General features: G+C 44.9%; 1 protein-coding gene across 12 annotated transcripts in view; it reads right to left on the minus strand.

Moving 5' to 3' along the window:
* CALD1 (caldesmon 1) overlaps positions 1–23,595 on the minus strand; it is a 105,168-nt gene that overhangs the window by 63,736 nt on the left and 17,837 nt on the right. For 9 of the 12 annotated variants that reach the window (XR_004427466.1, XM_033162843.1, XM_033162841.1 and 6 more), the window contains exons 1-2: positions 21,072–21,250; positions 20,069–20,183 (exon numbers count right to left, since the gene is read on the minus strand). Coding sequence is in view for 11 of the 12 variants with exons in the window: in XM_033162843.1 (XP_033018734.1) it covers positions 20,069–20,139 (71 nt within the window). In the remaining variant the exon portion in view is untranslated. Of the gene's footprint in view, positions 1–20,068; positions 20,184–21,071; positions 21,251–23,595 lie in introns of those variants that run through there. The other 3 variants (XM_033162833.1, XM_033162832.1, XM_033162834.1) reach the window with 3 other exon arrangements.

Below are 23,595 nucleotides of genomic sequence, written 5' to 3' on the forward strand. Positions count from 1 at the left end.
TTTAGTTATTCTCTGTTTCTAATTTCTCCAGTCTTTTTGAAGTTCACTTTCCCACATTTCCACATCAACTTGCAAAGTCCTCGTGAAAATTCACCATCACTTCGGTGTGAATTTCTCCAAATGCATACACTTTTGTATGCAATTCCGCCTAACATACATATTTTTTGCAAAGCAATTCTGCCCGATACAATGCATTTTAATGTTGTTTTTGCTAATCTGTGCATTTGTATGTACCCTTTTGCAGTAGCATATACATTTCTGTACACATTACTTGGGTAGAGAGCTGCAATACAAAAATCAGAGAAGTTTTCAAGGGACTGTGTTTTGGTTATTGCAGGGCCGGCACCTCTCAGGTGGTTGTCATTGCCATTATAAGAGGACAAAGGAGTTCCAGCACCTCTTTTTCTAGAAAAAAATAGCCCAATAAATGGGTTATTGTATTGTTTTGGAAGATTCAAACTGGGCAGGTTCACCTTGAACTTTCAACTACTGCATATCAAATTTCTCCCCTTGGTTACAGGACTTGCTCACAGTCCACTGCTGACCAGATGCTGTTCAAAGTGGCTTCTGCCATGATCCTAGTTGCTTCAATGGATGGTGCAGCTGACACAACCCAAGAGTCCAGATCACACCTGGGCAGATTTGTGCATCATGCTTCTGTCTCAGAAGAGCATTCAAACCACGGCTGAGCTTGAAGACAGTTGTTAGCAAATGGATTTCGGAACCAGACCAGCGATTATGCGACAGAAACTCAGCTGGCAATTCTCTCAGCCGTGCAGAATGGAAACTAGCTCTGCAAGACACTTCCATGCGACTAGAGGCATTCAGGAATGCTATTTGCCATAGGAGGCGTGCGCAAGGACATATGGTGCACATGTGTTGAAAAGGAAAGATGAGATTATACCATAATCTTTCTGACTGTATCCTCCACTAAAATGAATGTGGCCTTGGTCTAAGTACAGATTCTTCTAATGGGAGCCCCCCCCCCCAAAAGGAAGCGAAAGCTTAACACAGATCCTTTAAGGACTGACAAAGCGTTTGTGTTCAGAGTCCCAACTGTGTTCCCTACAATGTGTATGCAGCAGAAGTCTTCCCCCCCCTTACCCCACATAAAGTTCTTGAAAAACAGGAAGAGGAAATCAATGCTTCCTTGGAAGCGAATTCCCACTTGCACAATTTCAAGGCTGTCTTATGCCCTCCTACCAATATCTGCAGGCTTCTGCCATGAGAGCTAAAGGTATCTGCAACAGTCGTTATATATACAGGCTTCAATTCAAAGTGTTAGTGTTGATCTTAAACGACCTGCACCCTGTATACCCAAAGGAGCTTCTCCACCCCCATTGTTTAGCCCGGACACTGAGGTCCAGCTCTAGGGGCCCTCTGGCAGTTCCCTCACTGCGAGATGTGAAGCTATACTGAACCAGGCAGAGGGCCTTCTCAGTAGTCACGCCCGCCCTGTGGAATGCCTTCCCGTCAGATGTCAACTTATCTCTCCGAATTTGGGTTCTTGCTTTTTGCTTCAGTGTGAAAGTACATTCCAGCAGGATGGTGCAGCGGCAAATGTTTAGCCCCATCAGCAGTTCACACAAAGTTGTCAGAAGGGAAAAAAAGAAGAATATTTTCTGAGCCTGTATAAAATAGGTACCGTTATTCTAAGGGGCACATTCTTTCATCTGATGATCTATGCACTTATAGAGCATTCATTCTGTACTCATTTATTAAATTCATTCATATACCACTCTTAATTTCAAAAACCTGGGGCAGTTCACAAATCACACTGCCAAGTACATAACAGAGCGTAACAAAACCATGAAATTATCTCAAAGCAGCAGCAAGTAAACCATCTCAATGTCACTAGTCTTCAACTGGTGAGTCGTGAGGTGGGCTGCAACTTGAGAACTACCATCATGGTAATATATGGTGAAAGATTAAGAAATGGGTCCCCAAAGCTATGTTTCGGTCCTGGGTCTGGAAAGGTTGAAGGCTATTGCCATAGACCATTTTGCAAATCAAATTGTCCTGAGCCAACTTATCTGACCCATAGTGAGACACTGCAAGAGATCTTGTTCACATTCCAATAAACTCCAGAAATTGTTCTAAATTCCCACAGGGTTGCAAAGAGCCAAAATTAGCAAGTCTGGATTGCAGGCGCACAGACACACATTCAAGTCTGCCTCTCATAATAGCAGGTCAGCTATTATCTTGAATCTTGCAGGGAGAGGCTGAAAGTGAAGTGGGGGGGGGGGAGAGCCAACAACACAGAATGGAAAACAGAGAAGAGTTTCCTACTCTAAACCATGTTTGTGGTTTAAAATACTTTTGCTTGAAATCTACCCTGGAACTAAACACATATTATTTGTATGTATTGGGTGTTGTTGTTCAGTCATGTCCGACTCTTCGTGACCCCATGGACCAGAGCACGCCAGGCACGCCTATCTTTCACTGCCTCCCGCAGTTTGGTCAGACTCATGTTGGTAGCCTCGAGAACACTGTCCAACCATCTTGTTCTCTGTCGTCCCCTTCTCCTTGTGCCCTCCATCTTTCCCAGCATCAGGGTCTTTTCCAGGGAGTCTTCTCTTCTCATGAGGTGGCCAAAGTACTGGAGCCTCAGCTTCAGGATCAGTCCTTCCAGTGAGCACTTAGGGCTGATTTCCTTCAGAATGGATAGGTTTGATCTTCTTGCAGTCCATGGGACTCTCAAGAGTCTCCTCCAGCACCATAATTCAAAAGCATCAACTCTTCGGCGATCAGCCTTCTTTATGGTCCAGTATTAGGTAGCAATGTCAAATATTTTTACAGCAACAATAGCTGCTGTATGAAGCTTTAATAACTCTTTTTTCTAAAATGGAAATTAAAGGCTCATACACACTTCCACTTCTCCCATGGCGTCTGAGCAGTTTTCTGCTTGAACCACTCCCTCCCCAGGAAAACCCGCTCTTTAGCTCTAAATCAGAACAAACGATGATCTGCAGGAAAGCCTCTTGCCATTTGCTCCGACTGAGCGGTTTTCCCCAGGGGGGAGCACTAGAATTCTAGTCCAAGTTCTGGCAAGATATGGAACCCTACTCCATTGCTAAAGGAAGCATTTTCTGACATGTAGATGAAGAGATGAGAAAGCTTTGCCTATTTAATTTCTGTCGGTCAAGGTACAGTGGTACCTCGGGTTACAGATGCTTCAGGTTATAGACACTTCAGGTTACAGACTCCACTAACCCAGAAATAGTACCTCAATTAAGAACTTTGCTTCAGGATGAGAGCAGAAATCGTGCAGCAGCAGCGCGGCGGCAGAGGGAGGCCCCATTAGCTAAAGTGGTACCTCAGGTTAAGAACAGTTTCAGGTTAAGAACGGACCTCCAGAACGAATTAAGTTCTTAACTCGAGGTACCACTGTACTAGGAAAAACACAAGGTTAAAGAGGGGAAAATGTCTAACAGGGCAGATTAATATCTGGTTTTCAACATCACGATAAATCACCAGTTAAACATCACGATATATTGATATATTGTGACGTCTGAAATAAGGATGGAGCTATGTAGTGGCGCTGACTTGTTTCATGGTTTTCCCTGCATCTTCATTTTTGCAGAAGCCTGCTCTTGTGATTCGCTGTCCTGTGTAGGAGGCTGGGGAGAGCTGAGCCAGCAGAGTTAACAGGGACTGCAGGAATCGAGAGAAACATTGGTTGGCTTCATGGTTTTTCCCACATTGTGATTTTTGCATAGCACACACACACCATGATTCGTGATACAGTGCCAGGTCAAAAATTATGAAACCGATATCATGATATGGGCTTCAAACCAGTTTTGGACAATATATCTTCCAGCCCTAATGTGTATCCTTCTCCAAGCACTCCAATGGATGATCAGATAATAGAGCAGGTCAAGGTCTTCAAATACCTGGGAATCGTCTTCCAGTCAACAGGGTCGTGGGTGGCACATCAAAAATATGTCAGTGAAAAAGCATTCCAAAGCGCTAAGATTCTGTCGCGCTTTTTCTATACAAAGGGAGGCAGGTATATCCCAGCAGCCTTAGAGGTATTCCAAGCAAAACCTCTGGCGCAATTACTCTACGGGGCTCCAATTTGGACGGGGAATCAGTGTAGCATCCTGGAAATGGTCCAATCAAAATTTCTAAGACAGATCTTTGCCGTTCCACCATGCGCACCAAATGCGGCTCTACGCCTTGAGGCCAGCCTTCCATCTGTTGAAACACGGACTTGGGAAAGAACACTAAATTACTGGCTCCGTCTAAATCTAAATCCATCTGGGCTATCGCATCTAGTCACACGGGACGTACACAAAAGCTCATGGGTAAAGGCTGTACACCAAAAACTCCTCTCGTGTGGCTTGCATGCACAGCATTTACTCACAATGGGCCTATCCAAGGCAAAAAGCCTCCAAGCACTATAATCCTAAAACAACTATTACATTTTTAATACCCTCCCTTTATTCGTGACACACATCCACCCAACATTTTCTCCCTCTAAACAACCGGTGAGATAAGTTAGGTTGGAAGAATGTGAATGGCCCAGCATCACCTAAGCTTTTGGACTCAGCAGAGATTTGAATTTAGGTCACCCAGATCTGAAGTCCAATGAAGTTCAGCCACTAGACCCGTGGTCCACAACATGGGGCACACGCCCCATGGGGGGACAATTTGATTTTTAAGGGGGGGGGCAATTCAAGAATGAGTTAGACCAAGTTAATGGCCTTTTAGGCTTCCTCCATGTGAATAGGAGTTCACTTTTTGAATAATAAGACTTATATGTCACGGGGGGGGGGGGGGACACCAGGATTTTAGAGGTGCTTAGGTGGGGCATGGACAAATAAGCTCTGGAAACCACTGCACTAGAGCATTTCCTGGTGTAAGAGAGAGTCCCATGTTACAACATGTACCCTATGGACCTATTTCCAGCACCTGAGTGCTATTCATTGTTCAGTCCCTTCAGTGATGGGACTCATATCACTAGGATAAATAAATAGCTGGTTTTCCATGGGTGTCATTAAGACTTCCTTCCCATTTCTCTAGAGGGAGAAGTGAGTTAATACAGCAGAGTTAGATGGCTTAAGTCTAACCGGTGGTTTAATATATTCCACACGAAGCAAAGTAGGCTGCAAGAGACCACACCAGTAGTTTAACACTCTGACATCCATATTTCAGTCACAGTATATGGATTTATTAGGTATGGGATACGCAGAGGGCTGTGGCTGGTTAAGGCTGTGACATCCTGTTCTCCCCTTGGTGGCTCAACAGGCTTTCGTACATCTGATATTCATTCTTTTATTGGGCTCTTTGGATGAGAGCAATAGTTCTTCCTTCCATTTAGGTCTGCCACCAAGACACCCAGCCAACCGACTGGTAACCTCCACATGTCATTCTGATAACTAGCCAAAGAACAAAAAACTAGCCAGGCAGCTTATATTGCACTTCGGCTTGTAGCTCATCACAGCTCAACATCCATGGCTGAATAAACCTCCTGGTTTTTCTGCCTTCCTCCAGGGACTGACACCCCTTCCACAAACACACACAAACAGGGTGGGAAATCGCCAAGCGTCTGGCACTCAGCGATGAATGGCTGGGGAGCTATCTGGACCCGATTCTTCCTTTTGCTAATGAAAATGTTACATTTTCTTTGTTTGCAGGCACAGAACACTGTAAACAAACAAGTTTGCTCACGCTTTGTGCCATTTCCTGCTGTACATTCTTCAGATTCTCCTTCCCTCTTTATCTTCTTTTTATGTACATGCCCTGGAGGCTTCAAGGAAAGTCAGTGTCCCCTCCTGTGAATGCGGCGCTGCCCTTGAATCCAGGAAATCTCAGCTCAAGTGTCTATCGCCCTCCCCCATCGTGAACTTTGTGGGGTTGCCTTGAGCGAGAAGCTGAATTGGCCTTAGTAGTTCCCCAGTATACAGAGCAGAAAGAACAGGGCCCTATTAAAAGAGTTGTAATATTCAGACATTACGACTGTACACATTTATTTGAGACAAAGTCTCATTTAGTTTAGCTGGGCTAAATACAAACTATAGATGCAATATATAAAGCAAGCAGGTTTATAATGGGACAGCGTTTCTTTGACTGATATGTTAACTATCCATTCCTTTATATTTTCTAGGCTTCATCCATGTTTTGGTTGTCTGGTTTTGTTGGTTTGCTTTTTATAGATGCAATATATAAAGCAAGCAGGTTTATAATGGGACAGTGTTTCTTTGACTGATATGTTAACTATCCATTCCTTGATATTTTCTAGGCTTCATCCATGTTTTGGTTGTCTGGTTTTGTTGGTTTGCTTTTTAAACATTTTGTCAAGTAACATTTTTTATGGTCAAAAAATAAACATTGTCAATGAAGAAAAATTACCACTATGGAAGAAAGAAAAAAAGAAAAAAACAGACCACCTGAATGCCTGCATGTTTCTCTGTTTGCATTGGTTGTCAGGAAATTAATAACCAGATTTTCAACTCAACTCTGAACGTCTTTCTTGGCTTGCAGCTAAACAAATAAAATTGTGAATACAACAACCACTACAGAAAATGGAGACACCACCACTGCTGTCATCTGCTTTGGTTCAGTCAGCACCACCCTTGGAAGACCAAGGGCTTCCCAGATACTGTGGATTTAGAAACATGCCGTTCCAAATGTTCTAGAGAGGTCCTCCTGAAATGTCCACCCTGATTCACACAAACTGCACATGCCTTGAAAATGTGGAGACAGGCGTGATCACGTTTTGTTTTGTTTGTGGATTTTGTGAACATGCAGAACCTCCTTAGAGCAAGGGAAAACACAAGGGCATTTGATCATTGATTCAAACTACAAGAAAGAAGATTCCACCTAAACATTAGGAAGAACTTCCTGACAGTAAGAGGCAGGAATTTGCTGCCAAGGAGTGTGGTGGAGTCTCCTTCTTTGGAGGTCTTTAAGCGGAGGCTTGACAGCCATCTGTCAGGAATGCTTTGATGGTGTTTCCTGCTTGGCAGGGGGTTGGACTGGATGGCCCCTGTGGTCTCTTCCAACTCTATGATTCTATGATTGTTGGTCTTCTACCTGAGAGGTGAAAGTGCAAATCTCAGCTACAAAAACCTGCTGGGTGGCCTTCTGCAATTCACTACCCCCAGGCCTCAATACCCTATCATTAAAATTTGGTGACCTGGGTCACTGGGCTGAGGATGAATGAAGTAAGAAAATGGGGCTGGCTATAAATCTTAAATAAATAAATTGAGCTTAATTTCTGCAGATATTGTTATGTATTGAAGTTCTCACCCTAGGCCACTAGGGGTGTTGTGTATATAGTTTCACTCTGCCTACCGTGGCTGCAGCTCTCACTCAGGTCCGCACATGCAAATGAAGGATTGAGATTGCCGCTCATGGATTGGGTAGCTAGAGAGAGAGTCGTTACTGTTGCATGTTACTGAATACTATATAAGCAGGCTGGCTCAGCCCTTCAGTTCAGTTCTGTTCCAGCCTGAGAATAAAAAGAGCTGCTTGAAAATCGCTGTGTCTTCTGCTATGTCCACCCACTATTTAATAGATATAACTTCTTTCATCTTCTGCATCTCTGATTTGCCTTTGATGGTGTTCAGTTTAAGTTGAGAAGCACTACTTGCACTGAATGCCTCAGGTTTTTCATGGGCATCTAGTTGGCCACTGTTAGAACAGGATGCTGGACGAGATGAGGCATTGGCCTGATCCAGCAGGGCTGTTCTGATGGACTTATGTTCTAGCACAGGCTTCCTCAAACTCGGCCCTCCAGATGTTTTGAGACTACAATTCCCATCATCCCTGACCACTGGTCCTGCTAGCTAGGGATCATGGGAGTTGTAGGCCCAAAACATCTGGAGGGCTGAGTTTGAGGAAGCCTTTTCTAGCATCTGGGAACATCTGCCCCAAATACAGCCCGTCCAAAGGCAAGGACTTTGTATGCCTGTGTACGTGCATGAGAATGAGAGAAGACACACTTGTGTTCTATCTAAATAAGCACCTCATTTATTTCTGGGAAAGAAATCTGAGGCTAGAGTAGAGCCAAATTTTCCCAGAAGATATTTTTTTCAGTGGGGGGGCGAGGGATTCAGAAAAAGAAGTCCACTTTGCAGAATTCTCCCCATATATGCTCCACCACCTGTCCTCCCACACTGTCCTGGAACAACAGTAAGTCCAAGGAAGAGTGGAGGATGCAAAGTGTCCCCCCAACACCACACACACACACAAACACAAACAAACAAGAAACTATTGAGAGATTTCCCTTCATCCCTCCAATATCCCTGCCCACAATTTCTCTATCCGAAACCACTCAACCAATCTGCACCAGTATCTCATATAGCCATAGATGACAAAGCTCAACTGACTGCAAACAGTGGTGGCTTGTGCTCTTTGGAAGTGGTAAGGCAGAAGGCAGGGAGGTCAACAATAGGGGGACCCAGAACCAATGATGGGTAGAGCCAGTTAATTCTAGTTTTGCCCCCTAAAGGTCTTGAGGGCACACAGGACTTCCTGCACGGTTGTTCGGATCCTAGCTGTTGCTTCTCTTCACCATCATGGTAAGAAGTGAACAGCATCTAGTATAAAACCCCAGCTCTTTGTTTATTTTTTATTTTTTTAAAAAAAGAGCATGAAAATCTAAATTTAAATACATATTTTAAATACGGATTTTGAATGATGTTTCTTATGAAATACACATTTCTAAGTGCATCTTATCCTAAAATATGCAAAATAGCCTGGGAGGTTTTGATCGGATAAGTTCAATCAGAATTTGCAAAGAACGAATTCCCCAAGCACCTTCTCCCATCTCCCCACATGTAAAAACATATGAATATCGTGCGTTTTGGCAGCCCCCACATTCTGGCGCCTTAACCCAGAGGCATCACAAACTGCCCCATATCTTTCTGCTTTTTTCACCCTATTTCTCTGCCCTAAGGCAATCCTTCGTTCGAAGGCGTGGCGCCTGCAATCAGACCCAACTCAGCACTGCAGCGAGAAATGCACTGTTATCTGTGTTGCTGACCTTCAATGGAATACCAGGTTTGCGAGCCTTGCCATAAATGGAATCTGCAGGCAACCAGTATTTAGAAAAGGGCAACACCCATCTGTTTTACAGCTACACGCTGCTGCCTTATTAAGACATTCAAGTGACAGTTCAGAGGGAGAATCTTTGGAATGTTCTCACTAACCGAGACCAGAAGAAGCGGTCATGTCACATGGGCTGCAAATGAACTATTCACAGACCAAGTGTGCAGTCCTGCCCATTAATTTGCTAGCATAGATTATTGCTGGGGAGTGGGGGGTGGGGAACTGGAGGGACCTGACATCTTGAAACAGACGTTTTAGTGGCTTCTACAAATATGGACCTGAGCAGAGTTGCCACCCAGGTAGATTTTTACTGGACAAGCAAATATTTTATCCGCTTCCACAGTTGCCAGAGATAAACAAAGCAAAGCAAAAAACAAAACAAAAAAAAACACCCTAAAAAAAACTGAAAAGAGCAGATTTACTATTGCTTCTTAGTTCACACATCAGGAGTGGATTTTGGGCTGTGCAAGCAAGTGAGCATGCAATGGGCACTGAGCCGAGGTGGTGCTGTCTCAAAGCCTGGTAGGTGAGGCACTGGGCTTTGGGATGGAGGCAGGGTCCTAAAGTCCTCTCTCCTCTTTCCCAAAAACTAGTCAGTGCTTTGCCAGCTTCAGGAAGGAGGTAGGAGGACTCTTGGACCTGTCAGTGCCCTCACGCCTCCTTCCCAAAGTCAGATGCCTCCTTATCTGCCTTTGGGAAGGTAGTGTGAGGTCTGGGGAGGGGCTGCCAAATTTTGGCCTTGCACGGGCCACCGTAGAATCCAACTCTCTCACTGCACATGTTTTGGATGTCGTAGCCCTGCCTGCATATTGAGGCATTCACTCGGGATGAAGCTGCATTTGTAGTACAGCCACTGCCTGATGTCTCAACTCAGGCCTCTCCTCTGGTACTGCAACATCTACAGTGTACCATTACCACCTGAGCAGGTAGGCTGAAGGTGAGGAACAGGCCGCAGGTGCTACATCTAAGCAGCCTCTAAACAGGAGGAGAAACTGCTCCTTCGCAAAGGAAAGTTATTCTGCAGGGGCAGAGAACCCGCAGCACTACAGATTTCCATTAGCTCCAGCCAGCATGGAGAATATTCAGGGATGGCGGGACTAGGGGGGTCCAACAAAATTCAGAGCACCACACTTTCAACATCCTTGCAGTAGAAGCGTTTTGGCTACGGGAAGGAATTCTGGAGAATTCCATTGGAAACAGGAGCAGAAATTGCCACAGTCTGCATGTTCGTTTGAGGACAGGATCGGAAATATGACTGGTATCCAGGATTGTTGGAACCAAAACAGAAATGGACAGGATATCAGCATTTACAGGAACCTTTTTGTTTGCATGAAATATCATTCAAAGCAAATGAGCAATAAATATGATATTTGGCATGAGGTTACTTCCTAAGGTCCTTGGGTTTTATTAGCACATTTGGCATTAATACAGAACAGAATATATGTCCAATGTGATCGTTTTTATTAGTAATCACTTATGCAGATGTTACAAACATTTATGTACAGGCCTAAGCAAACGCCCACCCTTGTACTAAATGCAGGTAAGCCTAACTATTTCTGGAGTGCTCTTCCTAGGGAGGCTGCATGTCACCAACCTTGGCATTGTTTCCAAGTCAGGAAAGGATTTTTGTTTTCCCAGGCTTTTGGACAGCAATGATATTATATTATATTGTTAAATCTTCTTTTGTAATTTCATTTTTTGTAAAATAAATAAATAAATAAATACTTATAAGTTACCTTTTTTTTTTACTGTGAAGTGATATATAAATTTAACAAACATAAACCTTCAAGTAAAATAAATGTGCTAAAATAGATCACTCTGTAAGGCGGCAGAAAAATTTTCAACGCAAAATGATTTTTTTTTCCTATGCAAAGTTCGCCAAATGAAACCAAAATTTCCCCAGAAACACCACATACCTTGTGATGGTTTTTTGCATTATTTATAGTTATATTGGGCACAACTCACAGAATATAAACACTTGTAATAAAGAAATAAAATACCGTACTTTTCCGTGTATAAGACTAGGTTTTTTCCTTTAAAAATCATGCTAAAAAGTGGGGATCATCTTATAGAGTGGACATTTGATTGGTTGCTGCCATTGTGTGTGTTATTGGTCTCTGCGTCAATGGGTGGGTGTTGATTGGCGGACGCTGCAGCAATTGGGCGGGCAATTGGCAGCTTCTGTTGGCGAGGGTGACATACGAGAGGCAGATCTAGCGGCACATGGAGGTGAGTAATTGTCTGCATCCCCCTCCCCAAAAAGCTCAACAACTCTGGGCAACCTCCCCCAAAAAAGCTCAACAAGTACAGTCATACCTCGAGTTGCGTACGCTCCATGTTGCGTACGTTCAAATTACGGACCTCCACGACCCGAAAGTCCTTCCCGGAGCACGCGTAATGTGCAGGTGCGCAAATGCGTTCTGCACACTTCGTGCATGCGCAGAAGCACAAAAACATGTGAACTTCTGGGTTTGGGGGGGCGTTCGTGTTAAGCACCCCCGTGATACGTAGCACGATCCGGAACGGATCGCATGCGTAACACGGGGTACCACTGTATGTGCCACCTCCCCCCATTTTCTTAAATTTTAGCCCCCCAAAATAGGGGGTGTCTTATACATGGGGGGGTGGTATTATACACGGAAAAGTACGGTAATTGGTTTTTTGGGGATACCCACCCCTCAGTAGGGCTGGATTTGGTCCCCACGTCTCCAGCTGCTGAATATTCGGCTTCAAGAAGCAGCTGAGATAACAAAACTTGGTTTGTTTGTGGAAGGGCCTCTTTGCTTACAGATACGGAGATTCCTTTTAGGAACATTTGGATTAGACACGTCACCGCATCTGCAGCATTTGCAGCCCCTATATTTGCAAACAGAGCCATCTCCACGAAGATCTGAAATGCCACACAAATTGCACAGCGTTTGGCCGTAATAAGGGATGGTACGCCAAACCCCGCAACCCATAGTTGCACGCACGTAACCACATTGCCTTCATTGAGATTTCACGCACAAAAACCAAGAGTGGAGTCTTAGCGAGCACGCTTTCCGTTTTTGTCTCCGTTTGCTGCCATGGAGCAGTAGCCATTGAAAAATGATAGCAAAGTCTCTTGCAGACAGACTTAAGGAAGAATATCTTCCCTAGCTCACGACTAGTGCTCCCGTAAGAGATGCCGGCCTTTATTTTAAAGGGCAGCAACTTCGGCCCCATCTGCACTATACATTTAAAGCAGTATCATACCACTTTAAAACAGCTTAGGCTTCCTCCAAGGTATGCTGGGAATTGCAGTTTGTCTTGGGTGTTGTGAGTTTTTAGGAGACCCCAGTTCCCCACAAAGATCTACAGTTTTTAATCATCAATCCTTCTTCCCCATGGGACGCTGTGTGGCCAATAGTTCTCCCCACAACAGGTTACAATGTAAAAGCTGCAGGTTTTAGTACATTTGCCTGCAATTTTGGAACAATACTCTGATATGATCACATTAAGCAAAATCTGCTACCGAAACATTTACTTAGCTTCCTTTGAATTGCATGCAGTTCTTTGACATGAACTCTAATCTGTGTTACAGGTAGGTAGCCGTGTTGGTCTGCCATAGTCAAAACAAAATAAAATAAAAAATTCCTTCCAGTAGCACCTTAGAGACCAGCTAAGTTTGTTATTGGTATGAGCTTTCGTATCTGAAGAAGTGTGCATGCACACGAAAGCTCATACCAAGAACAAACTTAGCTGGTCCCTAAGGTGCTACTGGAAGGAATTTTTTATTTTGTTTTGTTTTGACTATGGCAGACCAACACGGCTACCTACCTGTAACAGATTTTATTTTGTTTTGTCTAATCTGTGCTATTATATAGGCAGGGGAACTGCTGAAGGAGGCTATTCTATTGTTTTGTTGTTGCTACAATATTTGGCTTTTTCTTTTTAATGACACCATAGTCTTCACTTAGGAAAACTAATGACCGTATTTCATTATTAGCCCAAAGCAGTTCTGATGTATTCTTTTATACCCTAGTGAATTCAGAAAATAGACTCACAGCACAAGCACACCAAAGTTTCTATTTAGGAAACAAAACACTTTACAAACATCCCTGTCATCTATGAAGTGTGAGATACCTTCAGAATTTAAAAAGGGAATGAATATAAGGTTTTAAGAAACTTCAGCATCTTCAGAATAACGAAGGAGAGTCGTCCCACAAGCACATAGGTGCAAGAACACAGTCTCCCTGGGTCCTTGGACTTTTAGCCCGGAGGAAAATAGCTTCAAAAAGTAGCTTTTTAAGAGAGTGTAAATATTTTCTTAAATAGTTACACTACTTACACTCACTTAAGGGTCTCTTTACATTGCTGTTGTAAATCAGCAGATGAAAATTACGGTCATAAACAACAAAGTCCTTTAATGAAAATGCCTTTTTCAGCTATAACAGCAGCATTGGGAGCCCACAGCTGTAACATGGAAAATAAATCTCATAGCTGTAAAGTTGTGTGGTTTACGTATGCCCCGAGGAGGTTCTCGCAAAGACATTTCATTCTGAGTCGTTCTCTCGTTTTGAACCCACAGGGAGGGACACAGCTCAATGGTAAAGGCCGTAATTTGCACGAAGAAGGTCCTAGGTTCAGTCCTAGACATCTCCACTTACACGATGCGATGAGGGTAAAGAACTCTATAGGAGACCCCGACGAACTGCTGTTCAGTCAGAGTAGACAATATTGGACTAGAATTCATGGGTAGGCAAACTAAGGCCTGGGGGCCGGATCCGGCCCAATTGCCTTCTAAATCCGGCCCACGGACGGTCCGGGAATCAGCGTGTTTTTACATGAGTAGAATGTGTCCTTTTACTTAAAATGCATCTCTGGGGTATTTGTGGAGCTGCCTGGTGTCTCATGTGTGCTTTTATTTAAAATGCATCTCTGGCTTATTGTGGGGCATAGGAATCCGTTCATTCCCTCCCCCCCAAAAAATATAGTCTGGCCCCCGACAAGGTCTGAGGGACAGTGGACCAGCCCCCTGCTGAAAAGGTTTGCTGACCCCTGGACTAGATGGACAATACTGGAGGAAGGGCCATGCCCCAAGCTTTGCAAATGGATGGGAATTCATACTAAGACCATCGGCTTCAGGTAGACCTGGAAAAGACCTTCATCTGGATCCCAAGAGAACTATGCCTATCAATGTAGATTTAAAAAGTGCAATGGATATGAGTACCTGCTGTCTATGCCCACCTGTGCTCTACCTGTATGTATAAAGCAAAAATTACCAACTCTCCCAGGTTCTCTTAGGCAATGGAAACCAAAATCTCTGGCTCTAGATAGGGTTGCCATGTTTCAAAAGATGAAAATCTAGCTTTTGACTTGCGTCCTGTGCAGAGGCAATCCGAGGTGTCAAGGCTGCAGTGCCCTCTTTGCTCCAGAGCTGCCGGCACATGCACGGCGTGGGGTGACCACAGCTCACCGGAGCCTCCAGCTGTTTGGGGAGGCAGGGGACGCCATTTCCAGCCAATCACAGGCCTCTGTGCTCCTCCCCGAGTTGCCTCGCTGTGCTTCCCGCCAGGTGCGTGGCTGAGTCTGGCGCACAACAGGCAGTGCACCGGACACAGGAAGGGCAGCTGGGGTGCTCTCAGTGGCCCCACAGGGAGGGTCAATGGGCCTCTCGGGCTGCCTGCTCCTGGGCCAGTGAGGCAGCTGGCAAGGAAGGCCTGTCCGCCATTTGCTTCCTTTTCTGCCTCCCTTTTGCTGCTGCATCTATGACTGGAGCTGTTGGGGAGGCTGCACTGGGTTGCCATACGTCTGGGTTTTCCCGGGTATTTCACCACTTACCAGAAATTCCCCCCGGATGCAATTTCTGAGGGCCCAATCCCGGATATGCCCGGGCAAACCCAGATGTATGGCAGCCCTAGCTCTGTAACACCTCATCGCTCAGGGAAGTTGGGAAAGCAGGAGAACGTGCTAGCTTCTGGGATTTGGTTTTGTTCAAAAGACAAGAACACAAGAGACTTCTTTTTAAAAAGCACTAAGCAACAACACAGTCCTTGAACAAACATTACTATTTCTGAAAGTCCAGCGCAGCACAATATTTCCTCAATCCATCCCCACCACAAAATGGTGGTTAACCATAGAGGGTGCAGTAAGCCCAAGTTCAAGCTATGCTTCATACCCATAACTTTAGTTGGGAAGGCCAGTTTTATTCATTTAAGTTTATTTCAATGAATATTTTAGGCTGGAGCACAACTTCCTAACAGTTATAACACATATACTAAAAGGTGAGAGCAGAGAAACATGATCCATCAATAGTAGGGATAGGGGAGAAATTTGGTTCAGTTTCTATTTAAAGAATCTACAGTACTTACGGTAATTCACACTTTCTGAAACAATATGAAAAACCGAAACACGGCCACCCTTTGAAAGTCACACTTCTCCCATTACAGTCCTCCAGCCGAGTAATGTTTACAAAAATGCATATACTAGGGTGCAAAAATGTGACATTTTAGTGAAAGTAGCATGCACAAATGTGTTATATTAGGGAAGACCACTTTGCCAAAATGTGTCCATCAGGAGAAATTCACTCTAAAATGCTGGAGAATATTCATGAGGGTTTCTTTTTAAATGCAAGCTAATGTGGAGAACTAAACTGAAGACTCAAAAAATGAGAAGTTGCAGTTGACAAAATCACCCACTCCTAATCAATAGGAAGAAACCAGCAGACAAGTCATACTGAAACAGTCCCAAGAGCCCAACCCAAATGCTTACAGAAAGAGGTTTTATTTTAGCACCAAAAAGTAACCTCCATTGGCATTACGTAATCAAGCTGCTGCAGTGCAGAAGACCTGTCTCACACCCCACATAATGTATAGCTCCCAAAAGGGTGGTGTCAAGGAGTGCCCTGCTCCCCAAGGTGGGTCTTAAAGGTCAGGCACGGCAATATGGGGAAAGACATTATTCCAAGTAGCCAAGTCTCAAACCACTCAGAGCATATCTAGTGCCTTGAAATCAGTTCAGAGCATAATGGCAGCTGGTGGACTTATTTGAGGACCAGTGTTATGTGGTTCCTATAAGATGTTCTGCCCAGCATATTTGCCACCACATTATGCAGCAAGTTGCAGCCTCCCTGTCATGTTTAAGGATTGTAGTCACCCAGCCGATAACTTAGCAGATCATGGATGACTGAGGTCAAGCTATCCTTGTCTGGGAATGGTTGAAGCTGGTCCAAAGACTCCATGCCCCCAAGGCCACTTGGGCCTCCAGTGACAAAGATGAATCTAGGAGTTCTCCTAGACAATGCACCTAAGATGAAATCCTCCAACCCAACAGCCACCCTAGCAAGATGCCCACATCCACAGACTGTTACCCAGACAGCCACCTTGGATGTTGGCCACACGTATAGAGAGGAATTCAAAAGTTCCATGAGCTTGCCCCAAGTCCCTGCCAAATCAGGTGGATTCAGCTGGATATATGGGGGAAGGAAGAGAGAAATACTGATACCAGTATAATTCAACCCAGATCTGAATGGTGCAAGTGTTCGGTGATATCCCTAGAGTGTTTTAAAACCTGGAAATACTGTGGGTTTTAGGCCTTTTGTTTAATTAGTTACAACAGCACAGCTAATCAATCTTCAATCAGTTGATGGATTTAACATACACATTTCCCCATCCATACGCCATTTCAGGTCACAGACTTCATGCTTGACTTCTCCACGGATATATTCCTCGGAAGGCTCAGCAAATTTCTTTCAGACGTTTTGCAGAAATGCAAACAGAATGCACTTTTTAAAACCTCTAACCTAAATAGATGCTTTACTTTATTTCTAAAGCTCAAATCTAAAGTATATTGAATAACTAGGCATTGCAGGGCAAATAGGGCTACCACCACTGCAATGTGGTAACATCTGGAACAGCGTAAGGAAGCAGTCGTCCTCCAAATGTCATTGGACTACTACTCCCATCATCCCTGACCACTGGCCATGCTGGCTTGGACTTATGGGAGTTGGAGTTCAGCCACATTTGGAGCGTCACGGTTTCCTTCACTCTCTGGTGTAGAGCAGAGCACAGCATCCGATGTGGCATGGTGCATCTCCTTTCCACAGTCAGCCAGTGAGGTGGGACAGGAGCAGAGACACCATGAGGTCATGCCATGCAGTTGTATTATATCCCATATTACCATGGAGATGGGGGTGAAAAGGTAACAGTAACATTAGGAGAGATGTTCTAGCCCAGCTGTACCAGAAAGAAGCCGAGCCAAAACTGCTGCTGCACTCCCCCAGCCCTTCTGGCAGCTGTGAAAATGGGATGGATCTCCCACCCACCCAATTTCTAGGTAGGGTGGACAAAAATATTTCCACATTGACAGAGGCAAGGAGCTTACTGGGAACAAGTAGCAGCTCCCCCCCGCTTCTTTTCGTTGTTAAAAATTCAGTGTGCAAACAGCAGGAGTAATTTTTCTCTCAGTGGCCTGAAGGGCTGCCATGTTCTCCCATAATGCCTCACTTCAAACAATGCTATGCCCTGACATAACATCACCCTAGGGCCATTTCTCTCCAATGTTTTCCCAATTGTGAAAATTCTGCTGATTTTAAAGCGGTATAGACAGAGGCGTAGGAAGGGGGCAGGGGCGGACAGCACCGGGTGTCATCACTGAGGGGGGTGACATTCAGCACACCGCGTGCCTGCGATTCCCGAGCTTCCCCCAATCTGTCAAAATGAAGGGGGAAGGCCGCTGGCAAAGCGGCGCAGCAAAGTGGTGCCGGCAAAGTGGCGCAGCTTTGCCGGCGGCCTTCCCCCTTCGTTTCAACAGCTCAGGGGAGACTTGGGAGTTGCGGGTGGGCGGCACGCCTGGGGGGTGACATTCAGCGCACCGCCTGCCCACAACTCCCAAGCCTACCCTGAGCCGTCGGGGGAAGGGAGGAGCTGTGCCACTTTGCCTTCATTTTGACAGCTCAGGGGAGGCTTGGGTGGCACAGGCGGGCAGTGCGCCTGGGGGTGACATTCAGCGTGCCGCCCGCCTGCAACTCCCAAGCCTACCCTGAACCATTGATGGGGGGGGGGGTCGACAAAAAAAAAATCGCACTGGGTACCACCTGACCTTGCTACACCTCTGGGTATAGAAACCCACAAAACTCTGCCTGCAGACCTGTAGGGAGATGAATACACACATATAGTAGGAGGCAACAGTGTCCTATCGTGCCACCTTCAATAACTGGGATTAGGGAGAACCAGCTCAATACTGGAAGCAAGGTCAACGTCAAGGCAGGCATGGTTGGGCACTAGCTGAGTCCCACCCTATAGTCATGGCCTCACTCCTTGGAGCCCCCTAACCTTCTTGCTTGGTGTGGCTTCCGGTTCACATACCATCTCAGAAGAACTGAGGAGAGTGGGGAGAAGCAGCAGTAATCTCCAATGGCTTTGTCCTGTCTCCCTGGGAGGTGGTGCCAACTGGGTCCAGAGGGAGAGGCAATGGCAACAGCAGTGTGCCTGCTCAGAGTGGGAAGCCCAAATCACAGAGATCATCTTGCCCAAGGACCTTCCCAAAAGTAGCTGGGAGTTTTCGTGCACCCTCCATTTTGCATTCACACACAAGCTGGCCTAAATGAGGAGTCGGCAGTCTCATACATGTGAACAGTGGAACGGGCGTTACATGTAGCGTTTCAAAACAGCTCCTTACAGTGAAAATCCCTGGACACCAAGTCTTCTTCGACAAGACTCATATTCTGAACTGAATGAGGATGAAAGGCGAACTGCTTTTGCTCCTCCCACTTGGCTTATTCCCATGCCAACTAAAACACGCGAAAATGCATACCCTCCAACAGTTTGAAGCCAATATTTGGGACGCCATCTTCCTGGTTTTTATCACTAGAGCACAGCAGCCATTTTGGTTGCTGTGATCTTGCATGATTTCACGCTGCGGTTCCACCACCCCCCCTCCAAAAAGCAATTATTAGGGCTTCACGCCCAGAAACACACATTTTGGGGTGCTGCATGAGATTGCAGCCATGCAAAAAGTGCTTCTTCGGGGGGAAACACGAAACGGAGTGAGATCACAGCAATCAAAATGGCCGCCTTCTCTCACAATATTTTTTTTAAAAAGGACGGTATGCAAATAGCTCCACTAAGCCCTCTTTCGCAGAACTAATAACAGCAGTCCGTTGGGGGGCTGCTGATGTTTGTGTGTGTTTAGACTTCTTGCCGTATACACCTCAGCTCTCATTTGGCTCACACGCCAGTAGGGTGTAAAAGGAAGCACGCAGAATAACTTCTGTTGCAGTTCATACTAGGCAGATAAGTGGTTAAAGAGCCCTTTGCCTGGGTCTGAGCTCAGGGAACAGTGGTTGAGCACTTGGGATTAGGTGCTTATCTAAGGGCCAGAAGGTGGTGAATTTGGCCCACGGGCTACTGGTTCCCTATCCTGGGCTTGAATACCTTAGACCCAAGCTTTGTTCTCCATCAGCACCATACAAAGGGAACAAGCCAAGAAATCGTTCCAGAGGATATAGTCCAAAAGGATGCGTTAGAATTAGACACTCTGTCCACTATTAATAAGCAACGGTATTTACTGTTATACTGTTATAGGACACATTAAAAATGTTCCCTACCAGCTTCTACTCAAACACCCTGTAATTTCATTGTAGGCTCTCAAACAGGACTGCGCCGACTTGACAGTAATTAGGCACTTTAAACATGGCTATTACCAGCTTCTTCTGCTCCCTTCTAATAAGGCCTATAAACTGTCTTCTGCCTCCCCTCTCCTTCAGGTAATCCCCTCCCAGGGCACAAAAGGTGGCAAATGGAATTCACAGAAGGGCCTAGTGGTTGAGGAACTGCTGCGTTCATACTATGCAAAGAAAGAAAGAAAGAAAGAAAGAAAGAAAGAAAGAAAGAAAGAAAGTTTGCTTTTCTTAAACTTCCAGGCAGCACGGTCTGTTGAACCATGTCTCTTTGGTTCATTTTAATGGGAGGAAGTCTCAGAGACAATGCTTTTTTAAAAAAAAGTAAATAAAACTGCAGACAGCATTTCCAAATAAAATTTAATTACTCACCTCTCTGCTTCCAGGCGCATCTCCTCTCGTTTTTGCCTCCTGAGCTCTCTGCGACGCTCAAAGTCGTCCATGGCGTGCACTCAGACTTGGATAAACCCCCCCAAATCAGACTGAACTTCAGGGAGAAAGAGAGAGAGAGAGAGGCGAAAGTTGCTTAGAACAACACATGGAAATGAAAGGATGCCTTTAATTAACTGGGTTACATTAAATTTTTGTTCGCCTTTTAAATTCAGCTCCAAATTCAGTTCTCTGTCACATTCCCCTTCAGGGTAAACCGGATCCCCAAAGAGTCACCGAGATAAAAATTTAAAAAATTTAGATGCAACACATTTTGGAATTCAGCTCCCTAACTAGAAATTAAGATGTTTTAAAAGTAAACAAGAACACTTTCTATTTGTTGTAAGAAGGCTTTTTTGTGCCGAGGGAACAGTCTTTTTTAAAACAAAAAAACAAAAAATATAAACAATTTTATTATTCCTTAATATTGCACAACAGTTGACAAAACAACTACTGCACAGTATATATTATTTAACCACAGTCTGGGTATAATAAACACGAGCAATGTATGCATTTTAACATTAGCTTGGTTACTGGAACTGTGAATGAAACGTTAGTTAATTTGTAACATCACAATTATACAATCACAGACTTTGGGGGGGGAGAGAGAAAGAGGAGGGGGGGAACTGTAACTAAAGAAATCAACCAACTTTTTCCCAGCAAAACGCTACCCTGAACTTGAAAGATGTTTTGCCTTGCTAGCCGCACTACTAAAAGGAGGAATTTGGGGAAGATTAAAGGTGGCATTAAGGGGTGGATAGGAGGGGGTGGAGAGAGAGAACCTAGTGTTTTAAAACATCATCCAGTCAAAGACAATTTTGGTATAAATCCTTCTTGCAGAAAGCAAAGCTGGAGGTTGGCACATTTTTGCTGGGTTTTGGGGAAGAAGGGCGGGGAGGGGAGAAAGAGACAGAGCTTGATCCCTGCGATTTAAACAGGCACCTACCTTCCTCCTGAGGGTTTACTCCATGAAATATTTGCTCTCTCCTATAGCTCCTTCATATGCAAAGCCCTCTCAGCCTTTGGTTTATATCCTATCGAGACAAATATAGGAGAATTCTCCTGCAGGCCCCAAACTAAAAAATGACTACCAGAAAAGGGAAAGCTGCTCTCGTTTTTTTTTTTTTGTTTCGGCTTTGTTTACAGAGCTGTCAGTGGGTAGTTAAACTCTGCCTGGAATCTGGCATTTAAGGCCTGCTCCAAGATTGCTTCCTGTGCAGAACAGGAGGCCCTCAACTTCCTCTGGAATTCTAGCCTAGACTCTGCACTCAGGGTGCTTTTTTTTATTTAAAAGGGAGAGAGGGAAAAAGAGTCCTCCCCCCCCCTCCTTCGTGCAAAATTTCCAACCCTTTACTCCAAGTTCAGGCATTTGCAATGAAGGAAAAAGGAAAGAGAAGGGACACACACACACACACACACACACACACGGGGTTGATGCACAGTGCACTTTTAAGGAGACCGAAAGAAAACTGGAATTAGTTAAAGCTTGCCTGCTGATTATATGTATATATAGGGCTTGCTCACGTATGATTACTTGGTGGAAGTGAGACAGAGGAGGAGGGGAGACCTTTGCAGATGCCTTCCTTAATATTTGAACAGGAAGACTGTTGCCACGCTTATCGAGTTGAAGGGCACATCTCACGAAGGTGGAGGAGGGGAGCTGGACAACCATCAAATATTTTCCTGTTACAGAAAAACAATTGCAGTCTGCAGACCCTTGCAGAGCCAGGCAGAGGCCTGGGCCAGGTTGATAATGTGGCCCTTTTTAAAATTTTATTTCAAGGCTTGAACTGTATCTGCATATAAAGAAAAAATGGAAAATATAGATATACAATAGTGCTTTTTTAAAAAAAATACATAGGGAAAAGGATTATTTTAAGTATTTACATTTAAATAATGGTGAGCGATTGTGAATATGCTGACCGAGGACCCCTTTGGAATCAGACCCCAAATATGACCCCCCCCCCTCTGTTTGGGCCTGGCAGTCTGCACACAAGGCATTTAAAGCACCATGATACCCCTTTAAACAGTCACGGCTTTCCCCAAAGAATTATGGGAGCTGTAGTTTCTTAAGGGTGCTGAGAGTAATTATGAGGTTCCTATTCCATTCCTGGAACTACAATTCCCCGAGTGGTTTAACAACTAATCACTCTTCTTCGCAAGGGAGTTCTGGGAACTGTAACTCTCTGGCTGCAGTTGCGGTCCAAAATACCAGAAGAGCACCAGGTTGGCAAAGACTGCTGTAGGCTCTGCCCTCTGGCGGAGAGCTCCACCCCCCAAAGCTCTCACCCAGTACAAAAAAATCACACACTATCTCAGCATTTGGCAAACCTATTGTGCTCAGCTAGATCTGGAAACAGCAGCAACCGTTTTGAGCTTGTTTCAGCCAAAGTAAGGAGCGGCAAACGATGGAGACAAATGCTGAAAGTTCCTAATGGCCAAATGATGACAAATGCAGGAGGAAAACTCAGTTTCTGGCACTCAGATGCAGAGACACTGAATGCAGGCATGGGAGGAAAACAATCAACTCTGACTGGGGTTATTTAAGCAGAGGCTAAGGGTCCGTTCTTTCAGGATGTTGTAGCTGCTCTCTACGCCGCAGAAGCTGCTAGGAGCAGGGTGGGTGGACTAGATGCCTTCCTTTCCTTCAAAGCAGCGTTCTACGGCCAACATATCAGTGATGTGGAGCTGTGCCAACCTACCAGCATCCAAGCACCCATGCGCTGTCATGTTGTACACATGAAAATAGATACAGTGGTGCCTCGCAAGACTAAATTAATTCGTTCTGCGAATGCTGTCGTCTAGCGAAAATTTCGTCTTGCGAAGCACGGACGGGGGAAGCGCGGTTTGACGAAAAGAAAAAAAACGCGAAAACTTTTCGTCTTGCGAGTCGCGCCCATAGGGAAATTCGTCTTGCGAGTCACCCTTTCGTTAGCGAATGCCTTTCGTCTAGCGAGTTTTTCGTCTAGCGAGGCATTCGTCTTGCGAGGTACCACTGTATATGCTTGCAGCACTTTCAATGCTCATTCAAGGATCACAGTCCACATCGCCCGCCCACCCCCCATTATTCATTGTTTAAGGGTCTGTTCTGCTATATACTATACAAGCAGCCTCATGCCTAGCATTGCTTGGGGATTCTAAGAAACCAAAACATTGGCACAGTTATGAAATCAGTGATTAAAATCAGTGCGGTTTTGAAAGGCTCGGTCCACCATCTTGATTCAAAATGGGGCCCAGTTGTATCCAAACATAGACAAAAGCCTTCGCCTTGATCTTGGAAAGTAACATTTCTTTTTGATCAATTAAGAGGCATCCAAATGCATAGTGAACAAGCAATCTTACCAAATGTATAGCAATTGGTTTATTCTGCAAAGAAGTGTGCAAATCTCAGAGTATGACTGCATTTTGGCTTGTGTATCTTTTTCACAAAGTGCAGATTGGGGCAGCTCACCATTAAATGTGAACTGCAT

Source organism: Lacerta agilis, chromosome 10, assembly GCF_009819535.1.
Source record: "Lacerta agilis isolate rLacAgi1 chromosome 10, rLacAgi1.pri, whole genome shotgun sequence".
Classification (NCBI taxonomy): Eukaryota; Metazoa; Chordata; class Lepidosauria; order Squamata; family Lacertidae; genus Lacerta; species Lacerta agilis.